The 12,107-nt window shown below is 39.8% G+C and overlaps 1 protein-coding gene across 1 annotated transcript; it reads right to left on the reverse strand.

Moving 5' to 3' along the window:
* Positions 1 to 8,275: 8,275 nt before the first annotated feature.
* si:dkey-35i13.1 (uncharacterized protein C11orf87 homolog) lies at positions 8,276 to 11,622 on the reverse strand. The gene is made up of 2 exons (XM_051679807.1): positions 11,304 to 11,622; positions 8,276 to 10,802 (listed from the first exon to the last, which is right to left on the reverse strand). Exon 2 carries the CDS (start codon positions 10,660 to 10,662, stop codon positions 10,213 to 10,215), a length of 450 nt encoding a protein of 149 aa, XP_051535767.1. The 5' UTR covers positions 10,663 to 10,802; positions 11,304 to 11,622; the 3' UTR covers positions 8,276 to 10,212.
* Positions 11,623 to 12,107: the final 485 nt, after the last annotated feature.

A 12,107-nucleotide genomic window follows, 5' to 3' on the forward strand; every position in this document is an offset into this window, starting at 1 on the left:
TGCCTATCATTGCACTGGTGAGGACCCAATTGTTTATGTATTTGTCACCTACGTTGATGACCGCCCCATCACCCAAAACACAGAGTCTGGGGCAAAACGAAATCCGAATGCCCAACACGTCACACAGAACACTCTGTACCTTCAACCAAAATTCCTGAATCTCAGCGCACTACCAAAAAACATGGGCCATGTCTCCTTCCTCTGATTGGCATCGCCAGCAGGTGGGTGTGTCTTTAAGACCAAGCCTATACAATTTAGAGGGGGTCCAATAGAACCGATGTAAAATCTTGAATTGTATAAGGTGCACCCTTGCATCTCTCAATGCAGTTTTTATGTTTTTTAAAATCCTAGCCCATTCTCTCTCCTCCAATTCCAGGTTTAAATCTTTCTCCCATAATCTCTTGAGAGAGGTTGAGACTCCGTCCCGCAGACTCTGAAATAATAAGGAGTAATACACTGATGCCTCATGACCCTTTCCAAAAGCAGAAATCACCTCTCCTAGAGTATCTGCTGCTTTAGGGGGGTGTATGCTACTCCCAAAAATAGTACAGAGCAAATGGCGTAATTGAAGATACCTAAAAAACTGAGATCTGGGGATCCCAAAATATTGAACCAGATTTTCAAAGGATCTCATCACACCACTCTCTTAAAGATCACCGAGTGTATTAACCCCCCTTGCAATCCACTCTGACCAACAAAAAGGGGACATATTAATGCATAGTTTGGGGTTTAGCCATAGGCTCGAGGCAACATTTAGATAAATATCTGAATTAAACACTCTGGACACTTTTGTCCATACTGAGTGCAAATGTGAAATAATGGGCAAGAAGTTCTTGTTCAATGCAGAACCAGGGAGGGGCTCTTTCAGGTGGAAGCGACCAATGAGCCAAATGTCTGAGACCGAATGCATAATAATAAAACAAAATCTTGGGTAGGCCTAGCCCACCTTCGTCAATCAGCCTACGTAATTTATTGAAATCTAGTCTGGGGCGCTTACCACCTCAAATGAAAGACTTCGCTATGCTATCAAATTGCTTGAAATAAGAGAGGGGGACATCTACCAGGAGAGACTGTAGCAAGTAGTTAAATTTTGGAATACAGTTCATTTTAATAACATTAACCTTCCCAATCATCGATAAATGTAATGGAGCCTACCTGTCTACATCGCTCGAAAACCATTTTATTAAAGGGTCAAAACAGTATTATACCTGTATTTCAATCGGGTCAATTCTCTGAGACCATCAGACGATATTCGGCGCTTCAGCTCTGCCTCTGCACTTTTAATATTTCCTTCCAACTCCACAAGTTCTCGTGCTTTGGATTTTTTGATGAATGAGGCATACTGTATGATCCGACCCCTAAGAACCGCCTTAAGTGCCTCCCAAACCACGCCCACAGAGGATACTGAGGACCAGTTGGTCTCCATATAAACATTGATTTCAGTCTTTAACATTTGTTGGAAATCAGGATTTTGCAAAAGGGATACATTAAAGCGCCAACTATATGATTTATTTTTCTCTGTATGTGGCAACATCTCTAAGTTCACCAGGATGTGATCTGAGACTAAGATATTTCCAATTAAGCAATCAACAACAGATGAAATGCGGGACTTAGATATAAAAATAAAAAAAAAAGTAAATTTTATGAACTGATGAAAAAAAATTATAATCCCTACCAGATGGGTTCAAAAGTCGCCAGATATCTACAAGACCAAGATTTTTACAGATCTTGTGAAGCGTCAGTGTTGCTCTAGGGGGTTTTCACACTTTTGCTTCACTATGATCAAGGACTGAGTCCATCAAAAGATTAAAGTCTCCTCCCAATATTATGTCATGAGAGATGCCAGCAGCTTGCAACATCCCTTCAAGATTTATAAAAAAGTCCTGATCATCAACGTTAGGTGCGTAAATATTAGCCAAAATCAACTTTTGCCCCTGAATTTCTCCTAAAACAACAATGACTCTTCCTAATTTATCTTTAGTCTGTTTGAGACATTTGAATTGTAGATGTTTATCAATGTAATAACTCCCCTGCTCTTACTTGAGCCAGCACTAAAGGAAACATGTCCACCCCATATCTTACCAAATTTTTCAGCTTCCTGCGGGGAAAGATGCGTTTCTTGAAGAAACACTATATCATATTTCTTACGCTTAAGAACAGAAATAACCTTCCTTCTTTTTATAGGGTGCCCCAACCCATTCACATTCCACGTGGAGAGAGACAACTTATTCATATTAAAATCTGAAATATTGATATAATAAAAAAGAAAAAAATATGAGTGTGTCAAAAACAAGATTACACAGACCACATTCCCCATAAGTGAAACAATCAAACCCCGAACTTCCCCCCGAACAAAACAAACATAAAAAAGAACAACTTGTGCATTAACCCCACGGACGACAGCGCCAACCAGCGACAATCCCTCTCAACTCAAAGAGTCCATGTATGCATGCGAGAACCCCCGCAACAACTTTACCTTCGGATTATTCAAGTCCAGTGCTTCTGCACAAATTTTGTGAGGCACAATTACATAACAGAAAATACTTTGAAAAACATACCCCAGCCAACAGGCAGAATAACAGAAAAAACATGTAGATTCATTCACAGAACTGTCTTGAAGGTGTGTTCCTCCACAAAATAAACTCCAGCTGATATAAAGCCGTTCAGTTTCCTCGGACAGACAATTGTTCAGTGAGCCGGCTGTTATGAGTGCAGCAGATGAGTTCATCATTCTACTAGGAGGCATAAGCACAAAGAACAAACATTTTTAACGACAACTGTCCCGAAGTAGTGTAATTCCACAAAACAAGCTCCAGCCGCTAGGCAGAGCCAGCGCGAAAAACAAAACCGGCATCCTGGTTCCTCGGATGATCAAGAGACAAACTAACTCGGAGGCCGCGCAAAAAAACAAACAAAAAAAACACCATAACTTACTTAGCCCATCAACTTTATAAAAGACGTCCTTTATGTGAGCATGTAGATATTTTGTGGTCATCCAAAGTGTCCATTCTCGATCTGGCCAGGAACTTCAGTGTAAAAAAAATCTTCAGTCAATGCAAACGTTTCTTGGAGTCATGCCATAAAACAAACTCCAGCCGCTAGGTGGAGTCAATGCAAAAAGAAACAAAAATGGCACCCAGCTTCCTCAGATAATAGAGTACCTTAACCGCGAGTCAGTCCACTAATAAAAGAAACATCAAATGGCTTACTCCAATGTATTTATAAAGGAGAGTGCCTATTTTGGACAAGTAAATACTTTGCGACCATTCTTCGTTTCTATTCTCAGTTTGGCTGGGAACATCAATGCAAAGGCGATCTTCTGTTGGTGTAAGAGTTTCTTACATTCCTTGAACCGATCGCGTTTCTCTCTTGTCGAATTCGCAAAGTCCGGGAACAAGAAAATATTATGGTTCTTCCAAGAAAGCTTCCCTTTGCTCCTCGCCTGGCGCAACACGAGATCTTTATCGGATGATTTCAGAAATTTGGCCAGAATGGATCGAGGCCTATCTCCCTCAGCAGATCTGTGAGCAGGGACTCTGTGAGCTCACTCGATTTCCAGTTTATGGCCTGTTATGTCGAGCAGACTCAGGAAAAACTCGTCCAGGAATTTCACCATATCTCTGCCCTCTTCATGCTCAGGAATTCCAACAATTTGTATGTTATTCCTTCGGCTCATATTTTCGAAACATTCCAGTTTTTCCTAAATTAATTCCAAATCTGTTTTGGACGCGGGCGCATTAGCGGATAATTCCCTTTCCGATGACTCAAGATAATCAATTCGTTTTTCAACTTCTGTCACTCTTGTAAACAACTCAGAGAATTTTGTTTCCATTGCCGTAATCGATCGACGTATTACAGCGAGATCCTGCAAGTCAGCAAGAACCTACGTCAACATCACCGACATGTTGGACAACTGACACTGAATATCTTCTCTCGACGTGCCGTCCAAATCGAGTCCCCGGCTCGCAGTCTCGTCAGAGGCCTCATCTTGAACATGTAAGTGTCTTTCAAGTGATCACAACATGAAAATAATTTAAAAACTAGCAAAGTTCGCAGAGCTCGTTTCTCACACGTCTGTCTCTCGCATGGCGTCATGTGAACACGTGGTAGCAAAGCAGTCTGAATTTGTTTGCAATTCAATCTGAATGACTCAGAAAGCTCATGCGCGTGTTGCTGAATCATTAGGTGCACATTCTCACTTGCCAACATGCTCACATATTTTAAAATACGGAAAATAAAGATAATTCTGGTTAGAGTGGATCTACAATCAATGGAAACAGAACCTGCACATACATCCTACCGTTTAGCAGTGATGAAGAAGGTTTTTATTAAGTTTAACACGTGAGCAGCTTGTGAACGACTACTGGAGATAAAGACATTTTACCATGAAAAGAGTATCAAAACACAGTCATTTCCCAGAAAATGTAGTATACTAAACACTTCACGAATGGTATACACAATTTTCCCAGAGTAATGTACAATTAATTAAAGCATGGCAATCAATATAAGCTTCAACAACCCTTCCAGAAAACATTTCCAAGCATTATAGCAAGTAAACAACTTTGCAAAAACGTAACAGTTAAACCTCCATCCAGACTGCTGCAGCTTTCCCTGCCAAAAAACACGTGACACAGTAGCTGGCTCTTCTTTTATGTGCTTCTGGACATGACGTAAACATGCAATGTTGAAATAATGTTATACACAGGAGTAATTAACTAAAAAAAGTTTGCTTCAAAAAAGAAGGCAAAGTTCCTTGAAGGCTAAGTGGGCCTCAAGTGAATCAGTGAATCATTTATGTGAACTAGCTCATTTACATGAAACATCAGAAAGAACCAACACACTATTATGAATCTGAGTTCCTAACACTTAATATAAGCAAATAATTTATTTTCAGCCTGGTCTCATTAAATTTACGTGAGCATTGCAACATTTTTGCAAAACTGAAATTACGTACTTCAATTCACATTTGGCTGCAGTTTTCAAGTGAAATGTCCAGCGGAGGGCACCAAAACTGAGCTAAAAGAGGTTGTAATAAGACATGGTTTTTAAGGTGAATTTTAGATGAACATTTTAATAAGTAAAACGTACTTCCCTAACCTAAAAATTTACCCTAAACCTAACCAACTGTGTCACGAAAGATAAATGAGAGTTAAACAAAACATACATCCTTACCCTTAACCAACACCTAACCCTAACTGATAGTGTTTTAAAATGCAAATTCAAGAAAAAAAAAAAAAGAAAGAAAAAGAAATCACACATTAACTGAAGTATCCAAGTTCATCTTGTGCCACTTCTATGCCACTTTCACTTCCGTGCATCTTTGGCTGGACTTGAACCATGGCCGTCGAGCTCAAAGTCACACTCTATCAGGTGAGCTACCAAGCAACCTAAGACTATTGGAATAAGTGTGTATATGCAGGTGGGTCTGTAATACAACTGTTAAAATGTTTCCTTTTTTAAATCATGCGTTAATTGAAAAGTATTTTTATATAACATACAGTGCATCCGGAAAGTATTCACAGCCCTTCACTTTTTCCACATTTTGTTATGTTACAGCTTATTCCAAAATGGATTAAATTCATTATTTTCTTCAAAATTTTACAAACAATATCCCATAATGACAACGTGAAAGAAGTTTGTTTGAAATCTTTGCAAATTTATTAAAAATAAAAAAACGAAATAAATCACATGTACATAAGTATTCACAGCCTTTGCTCAATACTTTGTTGAAGCACCTTTGGCACCAATTTCAGCCTCAAGTCTTTTTGAGTATGATGCTACAAGCTTGGCACACCTATTTTTGGGCAGTTTCTCCCATTCTTCTTTGCAGGACCTCTCAAGCTCCATCAGGTTGGATGGGGAGCGTCGGTGCACAGCCATTTTCAGATCTCTCCAGAGATGTTCAATCGGGTTCAAGTCTGGGCTCTGGCTGGGCCACTCAAGGACATTCACAGAGTTGTCCCGGAGCCACTCCTTTATTATCTTGGCTGTGTGCTTAGGGTTGTTGTCCTGTTGGAAGATGAACCTTCGCCCCAGTCTGAGGTCCAGAGCGCTCTGGAGCAGGTTTTCATCAAGGATGTCTCTGTACATTGCTGCATTCATCTTTCCCTTGATCCTGACTAGTCTCCCAGTTCCTGCCACTGAAAAACAGTTCCTGCCACTGAAAAACATCCCCGCAGCATGATGCTGCCACCACCATGCTTCACTGTAGGGATGGTATTGGCCAGGTGATGAGCAGTGCCTGGTTTCCTCCAGACATGACGCTTGCCATTCAGGCCAAAGAGTTCAATCTTTGTTTCTCATGGTCTGAGAGTCCTTCAGGTGCCTTTTGGCAAACTCCAGGTGGGCTGTCATGTGCCTTTTACTGAGGAGTGGCTTCCATCTGGCCACTCTACCATACAGGCCTGATTGGTGGAGTGCTGCAGAGATGGTTGTTCTTCTGGAAGGTTCTCCTCTCTCCACAGATAAATGCTGGAGCTCTGTCAGAGTGACCATCGGGTTCTTGGTCACCTCCTTGACTAAGGCCCTTCTCCCCCGATCGCTCAGTTTGGCCAGGTGGCCAGCTCTAGGAAGAGTCCTGGTGGTTCCAAACTTCTTCCATTTACAGATGATGGAGGCCACTGTGCTCACTGGGACCTTCAATGCTGCAGAAATGTTTCTGTACCCTTCCCCAGATCTGTGCCTCGATACAATCCTGTCTCGGAGGTCTACAGACAATTCCTTGGACTTCATGGCTTGGTTTGTGCTCTGACACGCACTGTTAACTGTGGGACCTTATATAGACAGGTGTGTGCCTTACCAAATCATATCCAATCAACTGAATTTACCACAGGTGGGCTCCAATCAAGTTGTAGAAACATCTCAAGGATGATCAGTGGAAACATGTACATGTGTTTTTTTCGTTTTTTATTTGTAATAAATTTGCAAAGATTTCAAACAAACGTATTTCACGTTGTCATTATGGGGTATTGTTTGTAGAATTTTGAGGAAAATAATGAATTTAATTCATTTTGGAATAAGGCTGTAACATAACAAAATGTGGAAAAAGTGAAGCGCTGTGAATACTTTCCGGATGCACTGTAGCAGGTGGCTAATAATAGAGTGAAAATTAAGTTTTTATAAAGTCAAAATCAGCAATTGTCCTTGTGATTTGTGTGGCAATGTTTAAACCCCACAGTTGTTGTAGCGCCTCTAGTGTTCATTTCACCAGGAAACTGCAGCGAAATGTAGAAAGCGGCACGTTCAAGTCAGTTTGCAAATATTTATATAGAGTAAAGTTCATTCTATGAGACCAGATTGTCTATTTTTATTGGTTCATTTACATGAACGTTGATGTCAAAAGGATGGTGCTACTCCGAGTGGTGTCCCAACTTACCTAGTCCTAAAGTCCTCTGCAAAAGCACTTTTCAGGTCTTCATGCTCATTCACATTATATATCACATAATAAAAACATACTGAACTTTATGTAAAAAGGTAAGGTTTCTAATGTTGGCAACTCCCTAATAAATGCTTCATATGTGTCCACCTTACATTAAAGAACATTTTCATAGATTACTAATGTTGTATAAGTGTTATCAAGAATAAAGGTTTATTAAGTACATGTGAGGTAATATGGTTCACTATTTGGCAGGTATTGTATAAGAGTCAGCCTATTTCTGCATGTTGTTAAAAACACATGAAATGTTTACAATGCATTTGTAAATGAATTATTAGTCATTAATTAACCCCTTTATAAACCCTTAACAAAGGGAACAGTGGGGGGCCTGGGTAGCTCAGCAATTATCAATGCTGACTACCACCACTGGAGTCTCGAGTTCGAATCCAGGGAGTGCTGAGTGACTCCAGCTAGGTCTCCTAAGCAACCAAATTGGCCCGGTTGCTAGGGAGGGTAGGGTCACATGGGGTAATGTCCTTGTGGTCGCGATTAGTGGTTCTCGCTCTCAGTGGGGAGCGTGGTCATTTGTGCGTGGATCGCGGAGAGTAGCATGAGCCTCCACATGTGGAGTTTCCACGTTGTCATGCACAAAGAGCCACGTGATAAAATGCATGGATTGACGGTCTCAGAAGCGGAGGCAACTGGGACTTGTCCTCCGCCACCCGGATTGAGGTGACTAACCGCACCACCATGAGGACCTACTAAGTAGTGGGAATTGGGCATTCCAATTTGGGAGAAAAGGGGATAAAAATATATATTAAAAAAACAAAAAACAAAGGGAACATTAATGTAGAGTGGTACATATGTATTTATTTATTATTCAAAGAATGACACTTGCACTCATTTGCACAACTTTTTATTTGTCATTAAAAAAAATAAAAATTATGCTTTGAACAAAATAAAAACAAAAGTTCAAATTTCGGTCTGTTACAATATGTGATTTTGCCTCTAACTCCCGTTTCCAATTCAACACAAAGCCAAGGAAATAAATAAAATTACTTTTAAAATGTTCTCTTATTCTTTGTAGCTTGATTGATACACTATTTTAAAATCCTAAGATTAAAATATAATACTTCATCATTACTGTTTTATTAATCTAGAGCAAAAGGCAAAAGGAAAGCATTAATATAGAGCTGTAACACAAAACCGAAATGCCTTAGGTTACATAAGTTTTACTATGGTTATACAGTGCCATAAACAAAACAAATAGATAGGCTATACTACCACTATAACAGCTGCAATTGCACGTTACCAGTCTCGGGAATAAAGGGGTTAAAACACTAAACCTATTCATGCCAAGCCAGAATGGCACCATTTGTGTGTCAGTCTTGAAAAAGCCACTGAGATGAATGAAAACAAAAATCTCATTTGTCAAAAGAAACCAAAATGTTGTCTAAAAGAGTGACATCTAAGAGTTTTTGAAACTCAAAACAAAGGAAAATAGTAGTGAGTTTTGTTTTTGATTCTGCCCAATGGAGACCAAGGTTTGGGTCCTTATTTCAGCACCGCAGCACTGGACAGCGACTATACAGGATTTATACAAGTCCCTTTAACTGTGAGGAACTTCACAATATCCCTTACATCCCACAATATCCTACAAAATATCATTCAGTAATATCTAACTCTATTCTGTGAGAAGGTCCATAATTGGTCAAACTAAAGTCCTGTTTACAATTATTCCTCTTGGACAATATGAAGAAGTGTGGATAAGACAATCTAAAAAGGAAAAAAATCCTAAAGGAATGCTAATGGAGCTTTTATCAAAAACAAGGAGCCAAACCTAAAGGGATCTGTAGAATTGTAACGATGAAAAAAGATCCTACTGGATGACAAGACATTCTGTAAATAAATAAATAAGGCTTTGTTTATCCAATATGAAAGGAAGTGATTAGAGGATTCCTGTATGATCCCATTTTGATCAGTTTGACACATAATTCGATTAGCATTCAAGATAATCCTATTAAATCCTGGAATAACTGATTAATGCTATTTCCAGAATTTCAGCTATTCCAAATGTAATCCTATTCCAGTAGGATTCTTGTTTGATTCCATTAGGATTGGCTCCAAATTATAATAGGAATTTCATTAGTATTTAATACAGTCCTACTGGATTAACTGATTCGTGACCTTTTTTTTCTCTACAGATTTTCAGATAATCCAGTAGGATTTTATTTGATTCTTACAGGATTATTTTATTCCATTAGGATTTGCTCCAAATGATTATAAAAAATTCATTAGCATTCAATACTATTGGATTAACTGATTCATGCCATTATTTTTTTTATTATTATTATTTATTTATTATTTATTATTTTCAGAATTTTGCCTATTCCAAATGTTATTTGATTCTTAGAGGATTCTTAGCTGAATCTATTAGGATCGGTTCCAAATTGTGATAGTAATTCCATCAGCATTCAAAACAATCCCACTGTATTAACTGATTCATGCCCTCTTTTCCCCCAGAATTCCAGATTATCCAGTAGGATGTTGCTTAATTCTAATATGACTCTTATTTGAATCCGTTAGGATTGGCTCCAAATGATGATACAATTCCCACTAGCGTTCCTTAAGGATTTTTGACGAGTCTTTTCTCCTTCTCAAAAACCAGTGATGCTTCAAGACCATTCATAGATTTCTTCCACAGGCTCCTCCTGAAGCTTGAGATGAAAACTTATCAAATCTAACGCTTAAACAAAGGATTTATATATTCCGTAGGCAATATCATATGAATACCGAGGTTGTATTTACAGTGTTCGTCAAAGGCTGGCACTGCGTTATCAAGACACAGCGACCGATTCCAACAAGTTATCGTCCTTCATCTGTCCTGTGTGTGTTGTGTCCTCTGGGATCACAGGTGGCACGCCAGGATTCTCAGTGTTTGGATCACTTTTCCGCACTGCCGTGGGGGGTCTCACCATGATGCACTGACGGACCACCGGCTTGCCTTTGACCGCTTTAGGACTGCAGTTGTCGCGCTCGTATTCCTCTTGGGCTTTCTGGATCTTGCGCTTTTTCATCTTGCTTTTGTGAAAGTGGAAGGTCGTGACGGAGACGAATATTATCCCAATGATCATCGCGATGAGCACGAAAAGCACGGCGGTGGATGAGAACGCCTGGAACAGCTGATCCACCCGGTCAAAGCAGGTGCCATTGTTACTCCAAGCGGTTCCGTTTAAGGCACAATGGGGAATGGAAAGCGCCAGTCTCTCCAAGGTCCGGGCACTCATTTAGCCCGGTTCGGTTTGTCTCTGTATTGCAGGGAAGGAGTTGAGGAGATGAGAGCGATTAGAAATTTCCACCCCGACGAATGTGTGCGCTATATTGCATTCATTTCTCTTGAGTGAAACCAAGTCCCAAGGGAGTCCACCTAAAATGGATCCAATAAGGAATCCAGCGTTAGACAAAAGTATGCAGGTTTTAGCGCATTACATTTCTAGTCACGTTACAGTTTTAGGGTACAAAAATCGCACAGAACCCATTTGAAAACACTTCCAAATCCACACCTTTGACGCATACACAATCTATCCTGATCTGATTCGTAAACCTAAAGAAAAGAAAAAAGGCGCGCTGCTCATGAAGTTTGCGGCGTATGTGCGCAAATAATTTTGCGTTAAAATCGCTGAGCTTTTCCTCCGTTCGGCAAAGCAGTTTTCTTACATTTACAAAAGGAATTTAGGTTCAGCATTCATTTCTCAACTGCGGCATTCCTTCAGATCAGCAACCAGCCAAAGCTCTTCATCAATTATTGTTGAAAGAAAACCATAAAGTGGCCAATAAATTATCCAACAGAGGATACCCGTGCCTTACAATCTCTAGATGCATCAATCAAATGAATATTCTAAGATCTACATAAAAAACGGTGGTTTACCTGCCTCTTCTGTAGGGATCTCGCAGCTCCGAGGCGAAGACCGGTGGAGGTTGCAAATTCTGGAGAAAAAGGAGCAGAATCCAGCCAATCACTGCAGCTCGCAATGACGTATCGCCTTTGATAATGCAAGCACTCCTGCTCGTTCAGACTTGATTTTCTCTAGATGACAATCGAAGGTTTGTGATTCGAATGCACTGGGGTTTGAAACTTAATACGCACAATAAACGGGAATGGGATGCGATAACTTTAGATATCTTTGTGAAGAAGACTTTCCAACAGTATTCTTTCAATAATGAAAGGAACAGTGCACTTTGACAAATGTAATGACTAATCTGTGATGGTGAATGTGCAGATATAGGGGTTGTTGTCAGGTTATTGTCATGGACAGGATCCTCATTTTCAGAGGCGTCATGCCCATTCACACTGAGGGGGTATGTGCCCCCTTAGATTTTTGAGCCAAGAGTATTTTGAATGGATTTAAACTTCCAAAAACGTATTTGTACCTTCAATAATTAAATTAAATGATTATTGCATGTGAAAAAGAATGTCTGTGGCAGGAATTTTTATTCATAGGTCTACATTTCGTCAGTCCAAGTCCAGTCGAGTCACATGTTCCGCTATATGCGGCGTCCAGTGGCTGCTTCGAAGATGGTGCTCACGGGGAAGGTTGAGCAGCATAAAAAACACGGCATTATGGTAATAAAAATGAATTAATTGCATCAACTTCAGTGCAGTTAATATTTGCCAACTATGTCGGATCGCTGTGGAACAGTCGATCAGTGTTTTAAAATAATCTTATATTGA

Source organism: Myxocyprinus asiaticus, chromosome 39, assembly GCF_019703515.2.
Source record: "Myxocyprinus asiaticus isolate MX2 ecotype Aquarium Trade chromosome 39, UBuf_Myxa_2, whole genome shotgun sequence".
NCBI classification, from domain to species: domain Eukaryota; kingdom Metazoa; phylum Chordata; class Actinopteri; order Cypriniformes; family Catostomidae; genus Myxocyprinus; species Myxocyprinus asiaticus.